Source organism: Thunnus thynnus, chromosome 3 (genome assembly GCF_963924715.1).
Source record: "Thunnus thynnus chromosome 3, fThuThy2.1, whole genome shotgun sequence".
In the NCBI taxonomy this organism is placed as follows: domain Eukaryota; kingdom Metazoa; phylum Chordata; class Actinopteri; order Scombriformes; family Scombridae; genus Thunnus; species Thunnus thynnus.
In genome coordinates this window covers 34,565,090-34,590,348 of record NC_089519.1, presented here as the reverse complement: position 1 = coordinate 34,590,348, position 25,259 = coordinate 34,565,090, and the positions used below count along the sequence as shown (strand labels likewise).

General features: G+C 36.9%; 2 protein-coding genes and 1 long non-coding RNA gene across 3 annotated transcripts; 2 read left to right on the top strand and 1 right to left on the bottom strand.

Moving 5' to 3' along the window:
- The first annotated feature begins 1,500 nt into the window (after positions 1 to 1,500).
- LOC137180221 (cystatin-B-like) lies at positions 1,501 to 3,887 on the top strand. Its single transcript, XM_067585520.1, has 3 exons — positions 1,501 to 1,684; positions 1,766 to 1,867; positions 3,298 to 3,887. The coding sequence occupies exons 1-3, from the start codon at positions 1,619 to 1,621 to the stop codon at positions 3,424 to 3,426; spliced, it is 297 nt and encodes a 98-aa protein (XP_067441621.1). The 5' UTR covers positions 1,501 to 1,618; the 3' UTR covers positions 3,427 to 3,887.
- A 952-nt stretch (positions 3,888 to 4,839) lies between these two features.
- Positions 4,840 to 6,716, bottom strand: LOC137180223 (uncharacterized). The gene is made up of 3 exons (XR_010927927.1): positions 5,847 to 6,716; positions 5,510 to 5,682; positions 4,840 to 5,351 (listed from the first exon to the last, which is right to left on the bottom strand). It is a non-coding gene; the product is annotated as an uncharacterized lncRNA (long non-coding RNA).
- Positions 6,717 to 20,921: 14,205 nt separating this feature from the next.
- On the top strand, positions 20,922 to 24,843 carry LOC137180607 (uncharacterized). Its single transcript, XM_067585976.1, has 3 exons — positions 20,922 to 21,536; positions 23,160 to 23,390; positions 24,040 to 24,843. Exons 1-3 carry the CDS (start codon positions 21,140 to 21,142, stop codon positions 24,435 to 24,437), a joined length of 1,026 nt encoding a protein of 341 aa, XP_067442077.1. The 5' UTR covers positions 20,922 to 21,139; the 3' UTR covers positions 24,438 to 24,843.
- Positions 24,844 to 25,259: the final 416 nt, after the last annotated feature.

Here is a 25,259-nt window from a genome sequence, read left to right as displayed (position 1 = left end):
AGGTGGTTTAGCCCGCCAGCTGAAGCGGTGTACCGGGATGTGGCGCTTGGAGCCAGCATGTGAGAGATTTAGGGGATGGATGAGAACCAGTGATGTCTGTCCACCCTACCAAGTAGTGTGCAGCTGCCAGTCAACAAAGGTTCTATCTATATCCAGGCTCCCCTACACCCCTTTGGTATTTTACAAGGATGACATCAGTTCTAAATACTAAGAAAAATATTTAAGTACAGGAAAATGTATTTGAGGAGACCACCTGCATATCTGGGAAATATTAGACTGACTGAGTGATTGACAGCTATGGAGTGGAACAGTGCCACTCAACCTCAGTGGGCATGTGGGACTTTCTGGATGGCACAATGCCCACTGTGTGTCATCCCAGTTAGGAAGCATGGAGGGAGGGATTAATGAGGAGGCAGAGAAGAAGGTACAGATCTAAGGACGGCACGCAGACAAGTGTCGAACTCCTTAAAGGATGACCTCTTCACACCAGTCTCCAGATAACAAGTAAGTAACTGGAGCCCAGTCTGATTGGTGACACACAGATTCTTTGGGAGATGCATACACAGGGTGGACAAAATATTTGATAACAATAGCCTGCTTGGAATATCAAGTAGCCTTTTGGCCCTTAGTGTAGCTTCAGTCTTGCCGCACACTACTGTAATATGAATCCTTAACTGTCCTTTCATTCAAAGAAATTACACAACAGCTGTCAGTTTGGGATATACAGATGAAGGATGCAGTAGGTAGCATGAGCAGTGATTGCTGCCATACCTGAATGTAACCTACAGAAACTATAACTTTAACAGGACTTGGTCAAAACTTGGCATATGGCTGGACCGTGTATGAAAAGCTAGAGGGCTTTTAATTTGTATATTGTCTGGTTACCATCACACACAACATTTATAAATACAGAATGCAGGCTTTTATTCATGTCCAGGTGTTTGTCAAACAGGTAAGAGACTGCAGAGAGAAAACGGCTGCTGGCAGTGATAATTGTGCGCCTTTATTAGTGTCAGCACAGTCCACATATGTGCAGACACAAACTCCATCAAAAGCCGGCTGTTCGGCTGTCGCCGTCATCAGAAACGGACGTCGCTTCGCATGACGCTTCAGAGGGGAAAAAAACCCGTCTAATTTCTCTAAAACATATTTCCTCGTTTATTCTCTCCTCGCTTGGTTTCCTTTCCGTCTCTCCTGCATCCACGGTCGGAGGGTAAATAAGGGAAACGTGGATGCAATTAAAGAGACTTGGGATGCACCCGTGTAAAGATATATTGCTCAATAAAGCTTTTAACAATAGATTAATCCACATTGTCTGTGAAGAGGGAGAACAGAGAGAAACGTTGAGATATATTTCTTAAACCTCAGTTTATGATACTTCAAATGATTCTCGCTTGAAACATAAATTTCTTAATTATACTTATTAACAGTCTAGAGACCTTATTTCTTGTTTTAGCCAGTTTCTGAAATAATTTAATAAAGAACCCCCCCCCTACACGGATGGTATGCGCCAACATACAACGTCACATGATTCACTTGTGTTGAACTGTGCTTTAGACAAAAAGAAGTCGATTTAGTTGTTTTCTCAGCCAATTTTTGTCCTTTGGAAACTGTCACAATGATGACTGGAGGTGCTGGTCCGCCAACTGATGCCGACGAGGAAATTCAGAAGATCTGTGAAAGCGTAAGTAGAAAATATGGATTGTTTACGCTTTACTTCCTGTACACATTCATGCTGCTTCATTCTGGTGTTTTCTATCACCAGATGAAACCTCACGCAGAGAAACGAGCAGGAAAGTCCTACGATGTCTTCACCGCCAAGACCTACAGGAGGCAGATGGTGGCCGGGACCAACTACTTCATAAAGGTCCTTATCATTCACATTACAGGAAATACGGAGCTGAAACATGAATTATTAAAAATCTCACAATGTGCAGTGGTGGAAGAAGTACTCAGATCCGTTACTTCGGTAAAAGTACGAATACAACAAAGTAAAAATACTCAGTTACAAGTAAAAGTCCTGCATGAAAAATCTCTCTTAAGTAAAAGTACATAAGTATTATGAGCTTGATGTAGTTAAAGTATTGCAGTAAAAGTAGTGGTTTGGTCCCTCTGACTGATATATTATTATATATGACATCATTAGATTATTAATAGTGAAGCATCAGTGTTAGAGCAGCATGTTATTGTTGTAACTACTTTATATACAGTTAGCTAGTTTAGTCCAGTGGTTCCCAACCTAGGGGTCGGGCCCCTCCAACGGGTCAGCAGATAAATCTGAGGGGTCGTGAGATGATTAATGGGAGAGGAAAGAAGAAAAAACAAAGTTCTGATACACAAATCTGTTTTCAGTTTTTGGACTTTTTCTCTAATCTTTGATTTTTGCTGAAATATTGGATCATTTGAACATTTATTGAAATGAAAGCATGTGAGAAGTTTAGAGGGAAAAATCACTATTTGGTGGAGCTGTTAACAACTCATAGACATGTGAAATGTGACCCCGACTACACACTGCTTTTTGTAAGACGTCAAAAGACAAAAAGGTTGGAAACCACTGGTTTCATCTTTAACAATGTGTTGTATTTTAAAAGCTTGTTATATTATCCATTGTGTCAAATCTTCATCTGAAAAGTAACTAAAGCTGTCAAATAAATGTAGTGGAGTAGAAAGTACAATATTTCCCTCTGAAATGTAGTGGAGTGGAAGTATAAAGTAGCATCACATGGAAATACTCAAGTAAAATACAAGTGCCTAAAAATTGTACTTAAATACTGTACTTGAGTAAATATACTCAGGTACTTTTCACCACTGCAAGAAGGACCTTATATGTTGTGCACAAGATCCATAATAACAAGCTGACTTTTTGGGACTTCAGAGGCTTCATACAAAACAGATCCATGAACGGTAAAGACTAACTCTCTATAGCAACATGATCAAGTGAGCTTTAAAGTTTATAATCAATATTTTTACATTGACAATGGGTCACATTAGTGCTGCAACTAACAATTATTTACATTATCAAGTAATCTGTTGATTATTGTCTCGATTAATTGATTAGTTGTTTGGTACATTAAATGTCAGAAAATGGTGAAACATCTTAATCAATGTTTCCCAAAGTCCAAGATGACGTTTTCATGTTGCTGTGTTTACTGGATTTGTAACTAAGCAACCATATTAACTCTGAAGGACAGAATATTGATGCATCTGTAGCTTGTTTCTGCTGCCCCCTGGTGGCCAAAACAATTAGTGAAGGTAAACTCAAAAATTTCCGGAAACTTTGCTTTTATTTACTTGCAGGTGCATGTGGGAGGAGACGATCATGTTCACCTCCGTGTTTACAAAAAACTCCCCTGTAACGGAGGAGACCTGGAGCTGAGCGATATGCAGCAATCGAAGAGCCACCACGACCCGATCGAGTACTTCTAATAGGATCACAAACCCAGCAAAGCATCCCACCAGTGGCTGCAGTCTCATTGTAATCAATCATTATAGAAATGTTCTGCTTCTTTTATCCTGGCTCATTATATAAAAACTGTGTTAAATGCAGTTCCCATTACTAACATGAAGCTGTACCACAATGGAAAGATTTTCCTTTATATTAAATGTCCTGTTCCCTAATTTTGTACTTGCGTTAAGAAAACTATGTGTGTTTTTATGTTGCAGCTGGTCCACATGGTACTAGGTCAACTTCATTTATGAGTTTGGGTATTTTATAGCTTATATCATGATCTCATCTCGTATGTTTTATCACTAAATGTTTGTCAGACTAACTATAGCTATCTGATACATGAAGTGGGGTGAAAGTACATCTCACAAATTTGAAATCCTTAAAGATCCCCTCCAGACATGTTTTAAGACAAATAAAAATACTCTGCTTGTAACAATAATGTGTCTGACATGGTTTCCATACAAAGAAAGTATAATTACTGCTTTTAAATCCTTAAAATGGCATCTCCTCCTTCTCCCTCATTATAAAATCCAGAATCTATGAATATGTATAAATATATTTCATTTCATAAGGTGAACTGTTGCACACAAGATGTCTACTTCACTGTACTGTTGAATATTGAACTATGATTGGCTGTAAACATAGATATAGACCAGTTAAGAGAAAAAGGATCACAGTACTGACATGTTTTTGTGGAAAGGTATTAAGAACAAAAAAACCTTCAGATTCTGATTTACTGCAACCACTGTCACAATAAGTGACTCATCTCTCCAATTACAATATTTTTATTGAAGACAAAACATCAAAGAACAAGGACAAATGTGATTACATTGTATTGAGATTATGATATAGAACAAAAACTGGCTGTAATAATATGTGTAAAGAAAGCAGCAACATAGACAATTGTAATGTTACAGTAAGGCAGGAGAAATAATTCACAAGATAAATGTTAGAATACTGACAATAAAACAGGTTGTTATAATGAAACTGGAAGATATACTGTAAATACAGAAAGGACAGTGGAAATGATCTGTTATCAATAAAATATAACTCTTTACTCACATCTAGTGGCAGCAGTTTGAAATTACAAGTAGATTAGTGAAAGCATGTTCTGAAATTAAGAGTTTCCTCTTACAAATATCTTGGGTTCTGGATTGATGATAAACTGCTTCAAAAAGCACATTAATAAACTAATAAAATCACGAAAAGCAAAACTAGCATTCTTTTACAGAAATAAGACTTGTTTTACCCACAACTGCTGAAAACAAACTCTTCAATCAACATTTTTATCTGTTTTTATCATTGGCTGTGAGAAAGGAACAACACTGTATTCTATTTATTTACAAAGCACTACTGGCCAAACTTCCTACATACATCTCTTGTTATCTCAATTACAGATCACGTTCTCATTAAACTAGATCCCATGACTATTTGATTCTTGAAGAACATCATGTTAATACTGCAATTGAAAAACTGGCTTTTAAATATTTTGCTCCACACAAGTGGAACAACTGACAACAGTGTGTTAAAATGGAAGAGCTGATTCCTTAAACTCATTTCAAACATCTGTTGGAAGATTTAGTACAGTGTGAATGTGTGTGTTTTTTATGAATGATGTTGATGTCTCTGATTGAATGTCTTTGAATATTGTCTCTGTTTGTTCGCTGTAAATCTTGTTTGTTACTGTGAATTTGTACACCGTAAACTTTGTTTTTATTTTTCTGTGTGTTCTGTATTCAGGGTGGCCTTGGAAAAGAGAGCATGCTCTAAATGCTCTCAATAGTCGTCTATGATGCATTCTTGGAGAAGTCAGCCCTGAGATCTATATTTTAAAATTCAATGGTGACCTGCTTTTGTTTACTGTGCTGCAGCTGGATCTTCCTCAGTTTCCTGACCTCTGGCTCTGAGAGGGAAATAAAAAAATAATAAATTCAGGTGATTGTGAAGATATGGTATTAAATTATACAAACAGTCATAATAAAGATGTAACAGGCAAATGTAAGAAATGAAAAACTGAAATAAAAGTGTTGCTACTATGTTCCTGTGTGAAGAGCTGCTCACCTCGGGGCAGTACCGGCTCTGTCTAATGTGACAGCAGCGTACTGGACGACCTCTTGTTCCCTCATGTGTCTGTGGGGCTGAGCTGATCTGATGTTGGAGTAGAGAGGATCTGCATGGTTGTTGGAGAAGTGCATGCTGTCGTACAGAGGGTTAACTTGCCCCTCCGGCTGTGTCTGGAGGGTGATAGAAATGAAGAAAGTGTTGGTTTGTGTGAAGAAGGATTGTTAAGAAACAACATGGAGTGCTTGACAGTCAGATGAGTTTTCTAGTTGCACTTTAAGATAGTGACTGTGGAAGTGTGGAACCAGGATAGAATAGTATAACTCTCCCTCCTCACCCTCTCTCTGTTGTCTGGTCTCTCCTCAGCCTCAGACCATTGATTGGAGGCTCTCTTTTTCCTGGTTAGGAGAATTCATTAAAAACACAAATGACTGAATTTTGATCAATGATTCAGTGAAACAGAAGTGCTTACCTCATCCACAGGAAGACAGAGAGGATTATGATAGACAGGAGAACAGCAGTTGTTACTCCAGCAGCTATTGATTTTCCTGCTCCTGGAGAACAGCGATCAAAAGAAAACACTGACAGTTAATCAGGATATTACAGCATGTTTGGCTCCAATGTTTCAGTCAATATATGTATATTCAATTCTCTTCATTTTAAACTCTAACAGCTCTTTTCAGTTTAGAATATATTTTACATAATTTTATTGTAAATTATTTATGATAACTTGACTTGTGGTGCTTGTATTCTCTCTTAACTTGTATAGTTTGATTGTTACGCACCACAACACCAAGACAAATTCCTTGTATGTGCAAACCTACCTGGCAATAATAATAATAATAAGGAGAAAACCCGTCCAGGCCTGCAGCTCATGTGTACATACAGTATTATGGTTTTGGTTTGTTTCCAGCTTGATACAGCTGGACTATCTGGCAGCCCGTAGGCCTGCTGTATGTAGTATAGCTCAACTGAAACTGTTTTTATAGGCTGACACAGACATGGTTATGATGTATTGGTCATTAATCATATACTGATATTTAAACTAACATCATCCAAAACCTCAGACTTGCAGATTTATCCGTCTAGCTCTACTATGGAGTCTAAGAGGAGAAACTGACGGCATGAAGTGTCCTCAAAGCTCTGTTGTTCATTGCTGTGAGTGCACGCTAACAACTATGATGAGTGTGTCAGATGAGTGTAAACATCTGGATTATGACAGCTGGATTGTAAGTGGACTCTGTCTCTGAGTCACTTAAACTGTAACTAATTGTACTGACGATGGAGGTCACACTCCTATAGAGCTTAACTAAATGTCTTGGTGCTCCAGGACTGTGCTTTACAGACTTAACTTCCATCTGTAACAAATGTGCAAAAACATGTTTAAATCAAATCACTGTAAATAAATTCTTGTCCAGAGTCATTTAAAATAAAAACAGTGGTGACAGTGGAAGCAGCTGCAGTGAGCAAACTCTCCTCTCTTCCTGAAACAACATTTTACCATGAATCACTGATTGTTTAGACACATTTAAATTTACTTTCAGTACTTTTCACTTTTTAGTGAAAGGCGAAGACCCTGTTGTATTTCATGTGTTTTTTTCTTTCTTCTTCTTTTTATTCTTTCTTTATTATTACGCCACTTCAACCCTTAATTTGACCCCCTAAACATGCTGAAAAACTCACCAAATTTGGCACGCACATCAGGTCTGGTAAAAAATTTGATAAAATGTAAAAATTATCCCCCAAAGTGCCAAAATGTGCTCTATAGCGCCACCTATGTCACTAAAATGGCAGCCACGGCCCATAGGACTGTCGTAGAGAGATCGAACAAAAACTCAATTATTCGTCTCATCAAGACCTACAAATCATACATTGACACCCCTGACCTAAATCCAACAGGAAGTCCACAATTCACCCATGAATGTATGACTTTGTGCCAATTTAACACCCCAAATAAACGCTATCTCCTCCTAAGGCGTTAATTGTATCAGCTCCAAACTTGAATACATGACATATGACACTGTGCTGAACAAAAGTTATTAAAAACTTTGTAATAACTCGAAAGGTTTAAATAGCGGGGGATGGGTGTGACAGTTGAATGTAGCTCAGTTTTATAGGATATAGCGGCAAGGTCCATATACTTACAGTACATTATATACAAACTTTGTATGAAGTTTCGGGTTATTATCATTTCTTTTACAATAACTGTAGGTCTTGCATTGTAGGGGTGAGCAAGACAGACTCACACCGTTGAGATTTGATGTTTCGCCATGACAGAGGAAATTGCTATAACTTTATTGTACATGCTCCAGTCGCACCAAACTTTACATTTTGTAAAGTCAGACCTGTCAGCTCAGGTCTGGAGACATCTACGTGCCCGTGACAGAAGCCCTTTGGCTGCGCCATGGCCCGACGTGCGCAAAGGCGCGAGGGCCTGCTCAATGCTGCTTGCAGCTTTAATTTTCATTTGAAATTACTATTTTCCACTTTAGTTAATAAATTTTGAGTTAATTTATGGGGACATAGTGTTCTGTGATTATTGTTAAATATAAACCTAACTCTAAGAAAGCCACAAAAGTAAGGGAGGAAGTAGTTATTAATATTAAAATACACTCTAAAAGACAGGAATAAGGGCTTAACTATCAAAATAGGGCATTATGTTTACGAACACAGGGCAATACCTACAGGAAAAGGTACAGAAATCACTACAGGTCAATATGAACAGGAGGAAAGATTACAGCAAGAAAAACATGTCAAAGTTCATAGACTTGAAAAATTATTAACACGTCCTTTACATATCAAACTTATGAAATACGAAGTTTAGATTAAGTTTAAACTGAACTAGAGTACATGTACATGGTACTTTCATATTAGCACAATCTGAAATGACCATTATTCAGAGTATTCATGTACATTTTACTCAAACTTTGTTGACTTTTACTCAACTGAAAGTACTTTTGCACTGTGCTACTGTCACTTTTACTTTTGTAAAGGATCTGAGGGTTTTTTCCTCCACTGCAAATCATATATACTCATTACAGTAGAAAAAAAAGCAGGAAGAGACAACAAAGCAACCGGGCATCAGGTACCCTTTTTCCCCACAGGACCATATTTATTAGAAAATTATTTCAAATGATAAAAACATGTTTGATTAATGTAACCCGAACGTGCCGTAGCCTCTCGACACACCCAGGGATTCTGCGTTGTGTTTATCAGTGTGAGATGGGGGTGGCGTGCGGAAAGAAGGACACACACGACACAGGGGTTCTGGATTGTGGTTGAGACCTGGGGACACTTTATGGGCTCACAATGACAGCTTTCATCTCTGTTGCTGGTCCGCTATACTGGCTGCTGGCTCCATGACCTTACGAAGTAGTGAAAGTAAACTTTTTTTAGAAAATATGTCCTCATGCCAAAATAAAAAGTACAAAATAATAATCTGACTGAAGCATACATCCAGGACAGGAAGTGTAGTTACATTTGTTGTTGTTTTTCTTGTGTTGTCTCCATCTTCCACCTCCCCAACCCACCTTCACTACTTTCCTGCCAATTTTTACAAACAGGATCCCCAAAAGTGTTGGCTCGCTGACAAAACCTCACATCCATCCATCCAGCTCTTTCACCCTTATGGCCAAACATCCAGAGAAGTGCTACAGCGAGTCCGCTCTATCAGACCAAAGCTCACCGACTGGAACATTGTTATAACTCTTAATCATTTCTCTTTCCTATATTACAAGCTAAATAGATCAATAACTATGATTACTATATTCCTTAATCAATCAATCAATCAATTTTTATTTATATAGCACCAAATCACAACAAAAGTCATCTCAGGGCACTTTTCACATAGAGCAAGACCGTACTCTTTAATTTACAGAGACCCAACAATTCCCCCATGAGCAAGCACTTGGCGACAGCGGTAAGAAAAAACTCCCCTTTAATGGGAAGAAACCTCAAGCAGAACCCGGCCCTTGGTGGGCGGCCATCTGCTTTGACCAGTTGGGTTGAGAAGGGGGGGACGACGACAGAATAACAACAATCATAACAATAACAATAAGTAGCAATAGCCAGGGACGAATGCCAACAGGACTGCGAAGGACCGCAAAGACTTGGCCTACATCCCAGGGTTTCCTGCGAGCACAAAAGCACAAAAAACTCCGGGGAAGAAGCAAAGTTAGTGACATGCATTTATGTTACATGAATGCATACAGATGGAGAGGAGGAGGAGGAGAGAGGAGCTTAGTGCATCATGGGAAGTCCCCCAGCAGTCTAGGCCTATAGCAGCATAACTAAGGGCTGATCCAATTTGAGCCTGGTCGGCCCTAACTATAAGCTTTATCAAAAAGTTTTAAGCCTACTCTTAAACGTAGAGAGGGTGTCTGCACCCCAGACCGAATCTGGAAGATGGTTCCACAGGAGAGGAGCCTGATAGCTGCCTCCCATTTTACTTTTAAAGACTGTAGGAACCACCAGTAAGCCTGCATTCTGGGAGCACAGTGTTCTAGTGGGATAATACGGTACTATGAGCTCTTCAAGATATGATGGTGCCTGACCATTAAGGGCTTTGTAAGTTAGGAGAAGGATTTTAAATTCTATTCTAGATTTTACAGGAAGCCAATGTGGCAAAGCTAAAATAGGAGAAATGTGATCTCTTTTGTAAATATACAATATCTATTGCATTTTCAAATAGACTTGTTTCTTATTTTCTTAGTTATCATCATCTTCCTCCCTATAAAACAAACAAAAAAATAAAATCATTGGTACCGCTGAGAGTGACAACAGATTTGTGTAAGGCAAGGACCAGCGGGAGGCGCTGCATCACTGAAAATGGAGAATCTAACCTCAGCAAACTTTTCTTTTTGTTCATATTCCTGTATGGCATCTTTACTTTGAATATGATGTAATTAGTGCTTTTAAAGTCAAGCTAAATGGTTCATAATAAAGAAAAGTGAAGTAAAGAACCTCCTGCTGCTAAAAAAACCCCCCACAGTTCTTGTTGTTTTTTTGGTTAGCTGCCACCAACTACAGTCTGTACAAACTGCTCCTTGCATAGCAGTTGAACAGCAACATCATCTTTCTCTGGCCGTACAGTCCTTCTATAAAAAGGGCCACCTGCAGCAAAAGTAAAATTATGGATTCAGAACAGAGCTGAGCTTTTTAGACCAACTTCCCTGGAAGAGGAATTCTGCAAAAAGTGACAAATGATCCCTTATAAACTCCTCCAAAGCTCTGCACTGCAAACCTGAAGCTCAATCATCTAAACTTGGTCCAGTAAACAAATAATAATCATTTAGTGTTGGCCTGTGCTGTGGCCCACACAGGAACCACAGTGTGTTTGGAGAAAGATGCTGGCTATGTGAACTACAGTTCATCAGACACACCAGGAAAAAGTTATGGATGAACCCTCTTGGTGTTTGTAGCAGCCAATAACGTAATAAAACTTCTAAACCAATAATGAAATTACTTTTTGTACATAATGTAATAAGTAGGGGAATGCCCAAATACAAATACATTATTTGGTGAAGCACAAATAGTGTGTTGTTTTTTTGTTTTTTTTTACGAATATTTGTTTCATTCAAATGCTTAAAAAAATTATTTGTTTTCGCACAGGTTGGTTACATCGCTATCTCAGTTGTTGTCCTCTGCTCCACTGTTATGTCTATCAACAGGGCTCAACGAGGGGAGTCATGTCCACCTGCTACATGACACGCATTTCCTTATTTGGACATCACAGCTGAGCTACTGACACATGCAAAGTGCTCACAAGGGACTCTCCATAACCTGTTGTTCCCCTTCTCCTTTCCACAAAGTTAAGTTGTAAAAAAATAGGCAATAAATGAAATGTACAAAGCAATAATCGCCTTTGAAGTTCCTCCCTACATGTTACATGGTGTGCTGTCTCTGTGTTATGGGTGTATAAATAGAAGTCTGTCTGCAATGAGGCGATGAGTAAAGTTTTAGCTCAGTAGTCAGTGCAGTCGTCTATGATCTGGGAGACCCGGTGTGGGGACCTCCTTCTTAAGGTAATTTATTCATGAACACTTATTGTAACATTTTAAAAACAGGATTTTTAAGCCTCTCTCCACTTTTATACTAATACAAATACAAATAATTTTGCTGCCTCAACAAATGCAGATCTGCACATCCCTAGTAATAAGTTATGACATCATTGGCTGGTTATTACATTATTAGCTGGGTTAAAAAAAAAAATGTAATAATTGGAGCTGATAATGTTAATAATATACGATAATATACTTATGTCACTTTATTTAAGTTTCATTTATTGGCTATAAAGTATCACACTTTCATGACACTTACCCTTACTGTTGCCTCTTTCAAATAACTGCTCAAAAACCTGACCCCACACACACACACCCCAATTCCATACAAACTGGAATGTCTCTTAAAATCCATAGTAAACTCATCCTCTAGGAATTGTGACCATATATTTGTTTGTGTCATGTTAGCTTGTCTGGTGCCACTTTGCAGTTTTTGAGTAAAACTGATCAACACACATCAATTCCATACAAACTGTCTCCTAAAACACATGGTAAACTGCATGGTTTTTGCCAAAAACTGCATGGGATTATAAATAAATTTGGCATGTCTGTAAAGGGGAGATTCATGGGTACCCATAGAACCTTGAGGTGATATGTCAAGGGACCCCTTTGAAAATGGCCATGCCAGTTTTGGATTTGGAGTATTATTTGACAGCTAACAAGACATGGTTGGTACCAATGGATGCCTTCGGTCTTCTAGTTTCATATGATATTAGTATCTTCACTAGCTTTACAGCCTCTGAAAGATGTCAGCGCAGATACCCCTGCGGGTCTCTGAGGGTTAATTAGAATGATCTCACAAATTTGTATATTTCCATGCACTAAATATATAGGAAATGTTAATCTGTGTGCATGGATGTCACCTAAATCTCTCTAGGAATTATGACTATATATTTGTTTGTGGTACTTGATGGTTAAACTTATCTCCAGCCCTGCCTTCTACTCCTTAACCATTTGACTACCAAATGAAGTGTGAAACAATTTCTCTTATGTCATATAATATGAAATTATACCTCTTTGAAGATGTCACCTTTAATTAAATGTATTTAAATCACTTTTTCAAGCAAACTGTTTCAACCACACTATACAGCTATTCAGTACTTTCTCTTTCTATGTATATATAACAAATCTGACTCCTGACAAGGTACATGAAAATGTATTACCAAATCAGAATCATTGCCCTATTTACATCCCTGGCTGTTGGAAAGTCATGACAAGCTCGACAATGAGTCGAAAACTGAAACAAATCTATAGTTCATTCTTGAAGACGTGTATTTTCTTTTGCAGTCCGCATAATTGACCACTAGATGGCCGTTGATTGACAAGTTATCCAGTCATATGACTCTGACATTAGGCTTTCTTCCTTTGTCTGCAAACTTCTGTCTTCCTTATGATACATGTTGAAAGGTAATTAGTGATTTAATTTAATTTATTAAATATACAGTTTATGTAGGTGAGATTCATGCACATAGATTAACATTACCTGAAACCTGATAAGTTGCCTCAAGTGATGTCACATAACTAGTATCCATGTTTTTGGTTATGATTTATGAGCTAATCTTTATTCTAATGACATTTTACTTACACCATCTAACCTAGGTGACTCTTTTCCATACCCTCAGACTTATCCCAACCTTATAGGCTATTAAAATGTGCAATCATCTTTTACTTCTTGGAGGAGCAGTATGAAAGCACCTCACTTGAGACAGTCTGCACTTGATGGAGATGTGGATTCTTGTCTCTAATATTTATTCATTTTTGTCAGGGGAAACATACCAAACATTGTAACAATGTGCAGCCTCAGACTTATCTCTGCAACACTGCATCAGTTATCAAACGGGTGGTGAAATTTGTGAAATCCCAATGTTGAACCTTTTATTTAAAAGAATATTGGAGACCATGAATTTTCTAACCTAGTTGTAGTTTGAAAGTGCTGCCACTAGATGTTGGTAAAGAGCTGATAGCAAATCTATTCCAGCATCTCTCTCTTGTTCCACCACAAGGGGGGGGACAAGAAACTGTTGAGCATGCACCCTACTGGACCACCCTCAGTGCAATCTATAACCTGAGGCCCTGAAAAAGTGCTCCACCACGATCACATTCTGCCTACATTCTGCAAGAAAGAGGCTTAAAGACAAGAGAAGTGAGAACTATGATCCCTCTTGCTTTCCCACCCCTGAAGAGGATAACAGGATGGAGTCTGCTTCTGATACAGATGAGTATACAGTATGGTACGACCACCATCTACCACAACAGTCACATAAACTGGAACATCAGATCAATGAACACTCTGAACCCTTGGTCTAGATCTGGATCTTGCTTTGCCTGCAATGACAGATGAACCTAAAGCAGCAGATGAACCTCAAGTAAATAGAGGACTGCTAACAAGATGGCTGAAGCAGAAAGACACCAAACTAGGGAAAAACACTGAGATACAGACAGCAAATTAAAGAGTTGAGAGAAAAGACAATGTTACAGAAACCTCAGAAGAGACGGCACAACCTCAGAAACTGAAAAAAGGTGTCAAATAAACTAACCTGTGACTCACGAGCCAGTAGCGGTTAGTACACATGGTAGGACAATGAAAAGAAAGAAAGTCTATCCCTCTCTTCCGAGAGATATAAAAGCAGCTTTTACAAGTGAATGTATATTTCTAATAGCACAATTTGTTTTTATTGTAAACACATCTTGAACGTAAAACTATAGTAGACCCCTCTCCAATTCATCTCTCACACAAAGGTGTTGTCAGTTAATGTTATGAGATATACCACAACATGCTGTAAAATGAGAATTGAGTGGGTGGGCTCTATGGGCCTTTAGCTTATCATGCATATTGATGATGTATTTTTAACAACCTGATCTGCCTGCTGCTTATGTTCTGACCGCAGTGGAAAGTTTTCTTTCAGTGTAACTTCTATCTCTATTCTAGCAGAATACAGTGGTTAATTGATGTGGCTGTTATACTTCCTGTTTACACTGCAAACAAGTTCTATCATATCTGAAGTCACACATAGAGAGATGAGAGGAGCAGCTTTGAGTTTAACAGCAGCAGTGAGTGGATTTGTTGTCTTCTTTATCTCTGTGTCAGGTACTGTATATTTACATTTACATTGTGGGACATTTAGCACACTTATTCAGAGCTGCATGGAGTGATTTTAAGAAAGTAAATATAAAATATCCCAGATCAGCACTTTTCTAGGTTTGATGTATGTGTGATGCAGTATTATCAAAACTTAATTTTTAACATCAGTTAAAAAAGAGCCTATATACATAGGGAAATGGGTTAAAAGACTGATACAGAAAAAGTCTGATCTGGTAATGATACATTGATGTATCTCTGTTCTTCTGCACAACCACTGAAAAAATGTGTGGAATGTCTTTTCCTTAATTTTCTGTCTTAGAATGACTGGGGAGTTAGTTACAAATCTACTAAGATCTGTTCCTTAAAAGGATTATTGAACTCATAGTGGTGTAAAGTGAACTATTCAGTGTCTTAACATGCACTAGAAGTGTGAAGAGATGCATCAAACCAAATGTCACACATCCGTCACGTGTCATGTTTTTTCTTTACACACTGAACTGTCACACACTTAAAAAGAGTAAGATAATAAAAATGTCTCATTATTTCTCTTCTTTCTTTATTTCACTAACAGGTCAAAACACTGGTCTGTTATTCTCTCTAACATAGATTATATTAAGTCTTTGGAAAACAGTAAAACTTAGTTTTAACTTATGTGTTTACTGTCATTTGGCTCCTCATGAATATTCATGAAATAAAAAAGAGGAAGGAAATCACTTCATTTAACATCCTGATATCTGACTTCTGCTCACAGATCACAGAGGACGAGCATCTTAACAGACAACGTCCTTCTCTGTTGTAAGTAGAATAGTTTACTGATATGATTATTACATGTTGTTTACATTATTTGATGTATTTTATTGTCTGTGAAGCCTCACAGAGAGATGAGAGGAGCAGCTATGAGTTTAACAGCAGCAGCGAGTGGATTTGTTGTCTTCCTTCTCTCTGTGTCAGGTACTGTATATCTACATTTACATTGTAGGACATTAAGCTCACTTATTCAGAGCAGCATGAATTGATTTCAAGAAAGTAAATAAGTACCCAGATTACTCTCTAGATTTTGATGTATGGTGTGAAGCAGTATGTCTCTAAAGGCCTACAACACCAAATATTAACTAAATCTTTTTTCAGTTTATAAATCACAGTTTTCTGTATCACATCACATGTATCACAATCTGGTCAGATTCATGTCAGTGAATAGTATCAACATTGATTTTGATGCATTTTTATTTTTTGTGCAGTGTCAGATTTGGAAAAAAAAACATAGAGGACAAAAATGTCTCCTTCCTAAAACTGCTATAAAAATATCATATAATAATATTTTCCAATTTCAATTAATTAATTTTTAACCAACATCAGTCCTGATTATTACCACCAAATATTCATTCAATTTAAGAAGTTCAACTCTTTAAATGCTGTTTTTGACATGATGCTACTGTTTTTACATTCCTTTCCATAAACTAAACAATAGGAGATTAATTGTTTTTGATTATCATGGTCTGCGGTATGTCAGTGATTAGCAACAACATTGATTTTGATGCATTATTATTTTTTGTACTTTGTCAGATTTTAAATTAATCACACTTGTAGATTAGAGGACAAAAATGTCTCCTTCCTAAAACTGCTATAAAAATACTGTACATTACTATTATTTCCTATTTTCACTGAATTAAGTTTTTTAACCAACTTCAGTCTTGATTATCACCAAATATTCATTCATTGTTTTATTTGACAGGCATTTCAGTTTAAAAATGTATATTTCTAATTGCCCAATTTGTTTTTATTGTAGACACATCCTGAATTTAAAACTATAGTTGACTCCTCTCCAATTCACGTCTCATGCAAAGTTGTTGTCAGTTAATGTTATGAGATATACCACAACATGTTGCTGGATGGGCTACATGGGCGTTTGGTTATTTTTAACAACCTGATCTGCTTGCTGCTTATGTTCTGACCGCAGTGGAAAGTTTCCTTTCAGTGTAACTTCTGTCTCTATTCTAGCAGAGTACAGTGGTTAATTGATGTGGCTGTTATACTTCCTGTGTACATTGTAAACAAGTTTTAACATATTTGAAGTCACACAAAGAGAGACGAGAGGAGCAGCTTTGAGTTTAACAGCAGCAGCGAGTGGATTTATTGTCTTCTTTCTCTCTGTGTCAGGTACTGTATATCTACATTTACACTGTAGGACATTTAGCACACTTATTCAGAGCTGCATGAATTTATTTTAAGAGAGTAAATCAGTACCCAGATTACTCTCTAGATTTTGATGTATGGTGTGAAGCAGTATGCCTTTAAAGGCCTACAACACCAAATATTACCTTAATCTTTTTTCAGTTTATAAATCATAGTTTAGTTTTCTGTATCACATAACTGAACTCTTGTGCCTCAACTTAAAAACAGTTGCACTTGATGACATTAAAGGACAAGAATGTCCACATCAATGACACATAAAAATATCATATATTAATATTAATTTCCACTTTCACTGAGTTAAATCTTTTAACCTACTTCAGTCCTGATCATCACTACCAAATATTCATTTACTTTCAGAATTTTAATCCTTTAAATGCCAGTTTGTTTACATAATGCCACTGTTGTTCTTTATTAAAAAAGAAACACAAAAAAATGAATGATTTTCTGTATACTAAATGCTAGTGGGATTTTTTTTCTTTTGATTATCAGTTTGGGATATGTCAGTGATTAGTATCAACATTGATTTTGATGCATTATTATTTTTGTGTAGTGTCAGATACACTTATTTTTACAGATTACACTTATTTACACTTATTATCTTCATAGACAAAAATGTCCAGTTCCTAAAACTGCTATAAAAATATTATATATTAATATTTCAACTTTCACTGAGTTAATTTTTTAACCAGCATTAGTCCTGATCATAACTACCAAATATTCATTCATTTTTTAGAATTTTAACCCATTAAAAGCCTGTTTTTGACATGATGCCACTGTTTTTATGACAAAAAAATACATTATCACAGTCTTGGATATGTCAGTGATTAGCAACAACATTGACTTTGATGCATTATTATTTCTTTTGCAGTGTCAGATTAACAAATAATCACTCTTGTTACATTAGAGGACAATGTACCCTTCTGGAAACTACTATATAACTACCATATATTAATATTATTTTCTGTTTTCACTGAGTCAAGTTTTTTTTAACCAACTTCAGTCCTGATCATCACTACCAAATATTCATTCATTTTTCATTCATTGTTTTATTTGACAGGCATTTCAGTTTAAAAATGTATATTTCTAATAGCACAATTTGTTGTTATTGTAAACACATCCTGAATTTAAAACTATAGTAGATCCCTCTCCAATTCACCTCTCATGCAAAGGTGTTGTCAGTTAACATTATGTGAGATATACTACAACATGCTGTTGAGTGGGCTACATGGGCGTTTGGTACAGTGGTTAATTGGTGTGGCTGTTATACTTCCTGTGTACATTGCAGACGGGTTTGAACATATCTGAAGTCTCACAGAGAGATGAGAGGAGCAGCTATGAGTTTAACAGCAGCAGCGAGTTGATTTATTGTCTTCCCTCTCTCTGTGTCAGGTACTGTATATCTACATTTACATTATTCAGAGCAACATGACTTGATTTTAAGACGGTAAATCAGTACCCCAGATTACCCTCTAGATTTTGATGTATGGTGTGAAGCAGTATGCCTAAATATTATTTTTAAATATTATTTTCTACTTTTACTGAGTTCAATTTTTTAACCAACTTCAGTTCTGGTTATCAATACCAAATATTCATTCATTTTCAGCACTTAAACATTTTAAATGCCACACACATACATGCACGTACACACACACACACACACACACACACACACACACACACACACACACACACACACACATCACTCATATCCATGTCATCATACAGCAGCAATGCCCCTAGTGGATACCAGGAAAATAGCATTTATTTGCCCCACAGGGCAAACATCAGAAAATAGCTCAATCTGGTGGAAAAGAGTAAAAACTACAATTTTGAAGCCAGGACTCTAAATTGAAAGCCTGATACAATAGAATGCATGATTTTATGCTGTAATGGTCGTGGGATCAGAAACTAAGGTTTTAATGCTTTTCAGTGGGGACATTTTTGTTTATTATAGACTTTGACTAGAAAATTGGACAAAAAAACTACAACCATATCAAATTTTATGCAGTATGCATTAACTCAGCCAAAATTATCACAAATCACTCATTTAAAAGCCAAAATTGTCTCTTGTGAGGCACAAGGGACTCAGTTTAATATTTCCTTGCTGTGAATGATCCATCTATGGTCTATTTCTCATAGCTGCTGTGAATAGTCTCTCACACCTCAGCGTTCTACACTTCCTGTGATTTTCACAACCACCAGCTATAAAGTGAACAAACAGGAAACAAACAAAAAAGAAAAGTCCATCTTTTATCTTATCTTGTTACGTTCTCTACACTGACACATGAAACTACATTTATTTTCACAGGTTTGGTGTATTTCTGTTCTTTCACTGCATGTTCAGACTGTATAAAGTTCTGCCTTAGTGAACATAGTAAATGGAAATTAACCGTGGAAAGGACATTTACACTTTCCAATGTTTCTTTTCATTGTAAATCAGTATAACTGAAGAAATATCTTGTATTTAGATTTCTCCCTGTCTGAGTTTACCCAGGTCTAATTCTGGAAACATAAAAAAGACTGATACAGAAAAAGTCTGATCTGGTAATGATACATTGATGTATCTCTGTTCTTCTGCACAACCACTGAAAAAATGTGTAGAATGTCTTTTCCTTAATTTTCTGTCTTAGAATGACTGGGGAGTTAGTTACAAATCTACTAAGATCTGTTCCTTAAAAGGATTATTGAACTTATAGTGGTGTAAAGTCAACTATTCAGTGTCTTAACATGCACTAGAAGTGTGAAGAGATGCATCAAACCAAATGTCACACATCCGTCACATGTGTCATGTTTTTTTCTTTACACACTGAACTATCACACACTTAAAAAGAGTAAGATAATAAAAATATCTCATTATTTCTCTTCTATCTTTATTTAACAAATAAAAACACTGGTCTATTATTTTCTCCAACATAGATTATATTAAGTCTTCTGAAAACAGTAAAACTTGGTTTTAACTTATGTTTTTACTGTCATTTGGCTCCTCATGCATATTCATAAAATAACAAAGAGGAAGGAAATCACTTCATTTAACATCCTGATATCTGACTTCTGCTCACAGATCACAGAGGACGAGCATCTTAACAGACAACGTCCTTCTCTGTTGTAAGTAGAATAGTTTACTGATATGATTATTACATGTTGTGAATATTATTTGATGTATTTTATTGTCTCTGAAGCCTCACAGAGAGATGAGAGGAGCAGCTATGAGTTTAACAGCAGCAGCGAGTGGATTTGTTGTCTTCCTTCTCTCTGTGTCAGGTACTGTATATCTACATTTACATTGTAGGACATTTAGCTCACTTATTCAGAGCTGCATGGAGTGATTTTAAGAAAGTAAATATAAAATATCCCAGATCAGCACTTTTCTAGGTTTGATGTATGTGTGATGCAGTATGATGAATAACTTTTAAACTCTACAACACCAAACATTCACTTCTGTTTATTTCTGTGTAAACTATAGCTGTTGAATGAAGGCAAATGGTAAAAATAACATAAATATTTACTGCTGAACACTTTAATAATATTATATTAAGATGTTCAGCTGTGTCATGAGTGGTGGGGGTGGGGGTGTCTAGCTAATAAGGTTTGTCCACCCTCCCTCCATGGATTGTAAGAATCATATATTTTTATACATGCATATGCATATATACATAGTTCTATGATGGTACAGCAATGCACTGAGAATTTCATCTCATCATGATGTTTTAAATCTGTTTGGTAATCTCTGCACTCTGTACTGTAGAGCTGGACAACTGTTTTAGCTGTTACAGTTATAACAGTTGCCCCTCCCTGTGAAAACTTATTGTCACCTATTTTATTTTAGCTGCTTTCAGAAGTTTCCATCACGTCATGTTCTGCATTTCTCTCTGGTTTTCACACTTAACTCAGCAGCAACTTGACCAAAGAACTAACAGAGAGGAAACTAACCAAGACAACCACAGACTCTCTAATGTTTCATTTCCTTCTTCTCATCCTGTTCAGTAAAACTGCATTAATGTTCACAGGTTCAATACATTCTTGTTCCTTCATTGCACCTTCAGGCTGTACGATGTTCTGTCTCAGTGCACAGAGAGATTAACTGTAAACAGCATCTAAAACTGTTTCTTTGTACTGTAAATTCAAAGAAAACAGTTTGTCTTTGGACTTTTATATTCTTGTGTTCACCCAGGCTTCATTCAGAAATAAAAGTTAAAGTAAAGAAAATATTTTAACAAGAATCATAAAATAAATAATAAAGAAAATGACCATAAAGAAATGATCCACTTTGTCTTATTCACTGATTCTTAACTTGTTATGAATGTGATTGTGGTTTCTGATGTGCTCTGTGTTACAGTGGTACAGGGTCAGTATGGCTGGAGAGTGACTTACACTTCTACTACGATCTGTGCCTTAAAAGGATCAACAGTGGACATAAACTGCACCTACAGATACCCACCCAGAAAAAATGGCCGTGATGCTGAAGTTGAGAAAACATTCTGGTTCACTAAAATGAAAGACGCTAAATATGTGGATCTGAGAACAGACTCAGAGTACGCAGGTCGTGTTCAGTATCACTGTGATAAGAACGACTGCACTCTGAGAATCACAGACCTGAGAGAGAGCGACTCGGCTAAGTACAAGTTCAGGTTCATCACAAACCAACCAGGATGGAGATTTACTGGTTCACCAGGAGTCACTTTGACTGTCACAGGTAACATTTTCATTGGAAGACTTAATGTAACTTCAAATGGTTAATATCTTGGAAATGTCACTGGTTGACCAAGAGAAAGTGGGTCAAATTATCAATAAATTAAGTAATTCAAGGCAAGGATCTGTTTGGTTTGGATACTGCTCTTATCAAAACACACAGCTCCACCCTGATCAAACCTAGAACACATCTGATAAACCTCCATCAGAACTGGTTAATTCCCACAAAGCTGGAAAACAGCAATCATCACACCAATTTTTAAGGATGAAGCACCAAGTAGGCAATCATAGACCAATTTCAATTCTACCCGTTTTCTCAAAGGTCCTGGAAGAGAGATATTAACAAATGAAATGAAAAGTGTATCAGTGGCTCAAAAACAATCATCTAACCATGAATCTTAAAAAGACTGTGTCAATGTGTTTTTCTATGAGAAGGAAAGCAAAAGATAAGTTTACAATCAAAATAGATCAAGAAGAAATAAAGGAAGTCAGTGCTTTTACATTTTTAGGTGTCATTTTGGATTCCCAACTCAAATTTAATGAAGATGTTAAAGGACAGTAAAGACAAATCTGAACTGTTTTAGAATGATAAGACATTACATTCCCCTTAAGGCAGCTCAACTGTTTATGCGTACCATGATATTTTCACATTTATCCTATTGTGTTACTGTATGGAGCCAGACTTCACTGTCAACTTTCAAACCTGTTACATCACTTTACAAACAAGCACTGAAAATAATGGATCAAAAACAAATGAAATGGCACCACTGTATAATTCTGAAAAAGTACAAGTTGCTTAGTTATTACAGCTTTGTCAAGTTTTCTTTTAATAAACTAACTTTTAAATGTGTGAATAATCTCTCCCCAGCTGTACTTTGTCCATATGTAACAACAACAAACACCAATAGATTTGCTACTAGAGGATCAGTAAATGTCAGCTGCAGGGTGGCACAGAGCAAATCTACTTTCAGTCAGTCATCTTTTGCAGTAAAAGGGAAACATTTTTGGACTGTCCTACCAACAGAAATAAAAACACAAACTGATCTGAAAACATTGAATGAAAAGCTGAAACAGTGGCTGACAAAACCAAACCTGCGATCATTGATCAGTGATCATGCACTTGTGCACACACACGTGCACATGGACATGTAAACACAGATAGAGGAACAGATACATACAGATAAACAAACATACATACATACTCATAAAGACTATGCATGTATGTACATGGTCACACACACCTATAAACATTATGCACATAAACACATCATTGCCATGAATTAAGGAACATACACACAAGCACACATCCACAACACATGTAAATCGATTGTATTGTGATGTAAATACTGTTGTTATTGAGAATGTTACTATTTATTATGAGCTCTATTTAACTAATGTATTTATGGTAATGATATGTTATGACTATTATTAAGTAGAAAAGCCTAACCAGGGACTTGGCTAGAAATCCTATATGCAATACATCTGTTTCATGTTATTTTAACCTGTTACAATGTTTTGTTGCATCGTCCATGACAAATAAACTGATAAATAAATAAATAAAATAAAACTGAATGTTTGTGTGTATCTGAACATAAATTACATTTCTGTCCTTTCTTCACATATACAGATTATACAGATCTCCAGGTGCAGGTGAGCCAATCAGTACTCTATCCTACCTGGAGAGAGCTGACGTGTCACAGCAGTTGTCGTCTACCTGATCGTTCTTCCTTCATCTGGTACGAGAATGGACAGAAAATTCAGGATGTAACATCTTCTACTTATAAAAAGTACTTTTCTCCTGCAGACAGCTATTCCTGTGCTGTAAAAGGATTTGAGCATCATCCTGCTCCTTCAGTGTGTGAGTTTACAACACAGTCTCCCACTAACAAAACCACATCTAGTGGTTAAACTATTGTACTACACCTTGTATGTACATGTTTCTGGGGCAGCATGTGATACAAACATTGCATAGAAGTGGATCAAAACCAAACCACAGTCCCATGGGACTTTAGACATGTTGTCCTCTTATGTCATATTCACTGTGTTGACTGCAAAATAAATGTAAATTAAGAACTTACATTTAAAGAGTTAATTCACTCAAAATACAAAAAACATATTTTCTGACTTGCTCCTTTTTTAACCACGTGAATAGTTACAGTTTCATTTGCCCAAATTTTGAGATATCAGTCCTGGAAAGGTCTGCTTCCATTCCAATACAATGAAAGTGAATTAAATATTGTTTACACTGCTTAAAGCTTTGAAAACTTAGATGTAAAAAATTATGGATATCTGTGTCTTACCAGAAACAGCATCTCAAAAACTGAAAAATGAAACCACAGATATCTTCATGGATAAACACCACAAATAAAAGAGAAAATATGTTTTTTGTGATTTGGGTGAAGCAGCATTAAGATTTCCTGTTGAGCCTTGTATAGGATTATTACTATAACAATAGGTACAATAGTACTATAATAATAGTGCTGTTTTAAATTAATTTGATCTTTCAGGTATCTTTCCTGAGTCCTGCCACAGAGTGATTTACACTGACAGAAGCATCTGTGCCTCCAGAGGCTCATCAGTGGACATTTCCTGCTTATACAGCAGTTATGAATATATCACATCAACATTCTGGTTCAGTCCTGAACGTTGTCATCAGTGGCAGAATTCCTCACAGCCTGAGGGCCTTAGTGAAGACTCCCAGTATGCAGGTCGTGTTCAGCTCCTTAAAACAGAGAGAGGACGCTCCACTCTGAGAATCTCTGACCTGAGAGAGAGCGATTCAGCCCAGTATCACTTCACATTCAAAACACAAAGCTTTGAATGGAGGAGTAGTTTACCTGGAACAACTCTGACTGTCACAGGTACTGATGAACACAAACTGATGACTAGTGAAAGTGGTGAATAGTTATTGTTGAAGAGTTTCACATAAAATTGATTGGATTCTATTGAGTACTTTCCCCCATTTACACTTTTGATTGGATGATCCTATATTATTTCACCCACAAGAACTACAACGGTTATTTCGACTGTATGTTTGTATTTTACTGGTAATAAATGACATTTTTGATCCTTCCTCACATATCCAGCTCTCCAGGTGCAGGTGATCACAATAACAGTCCATCAGTCTTATACCGAGGCAAAGCTGAAATGTCTCAGCAGCTGCAGTCCAGCAGGTCGTATTTCTTATGTCTGGTTCAAGAACGGACAGAAAGTTATGAAGGAGGAAACTTCTCTTTATTCGGGGCAGTTTAATCCTGGTGACAACGTCTCCTGTGCTTTGAAAGGACATGAAGATTACCGCTCTCCTTCAGTGTGTGAGTTTAGATAACTATGTCACTAACACAATGTCAAAATGTATCCAAGGTAACAGACAGTTGATTTTAATATGAGCACCATCAAGGGAATCAACTTTCACTCCTCACTTTGTGTCTAACATTTGCTTCTTACATTGTGTCAGTTATTCAACTGTTGATCAGCTATGTTTTCTCCTCCAGATGCTCTAAAGCTTCTCACTGTGTCAGTGAGTCCCTCCGGTGAAATCATTGAGGGCAGTTCAGTGACTCTGACCTGTAGCAGTGATGCTAACCCAGCAGCTAAATACACCTGGTACAAGAAGAATGTAAATCCAGACCTTCAACCTCTCAGTAAAGAACCACAGCTTGTCTTCAGCTCCATCCAGTCCTCTGACTCTGGAGAGTATTACTGTACAGTTGAGAACCAGCTGGGG

Coding starts and splice junctions, on each gene's coding strand:
- LOC137180221 (XM_067585520.1), top strand. CDS start 1,619: ATGATGACTGGAGGTGCTGGTCCGCCAACTGATGCCGACGAGGAAATT. Junction 1,685..1,765: donor TTCAGAAGATCTGTGAAAGC/GTAAGTAGAAAA, acceptor TTCTATCACCAG/ATGAAACCTCACGCAGAGAA. Junction 1,868..3,297: donor GGACCAACTACTTCATAAAG/GTCCTTATCATT, acceptor ATTTACTTGCAG/GTGCATGTGGGAGGAGACGA.
- LOC137180607 (XM_067585976.1), top strand. CDS start 21,140: ATGAATGTGATTGTGGTTTCTGATGTGCTCTGTGTTACAGTGGTACAG. Junction 21,537..23,159: donor AGTCACTTTGACTGTCACAG/GTAACATTTTCA, acceptor TCACATATACAG/ATTATACAGATCTCCAGGTG. Junction 23,391..24,039: donor TCATCCTGCTCCTTCAGTGT/GTGAGTTTACAA, acceptor TTGATCTTTCAG/GTATCTTTCCTGAGTCCTGC.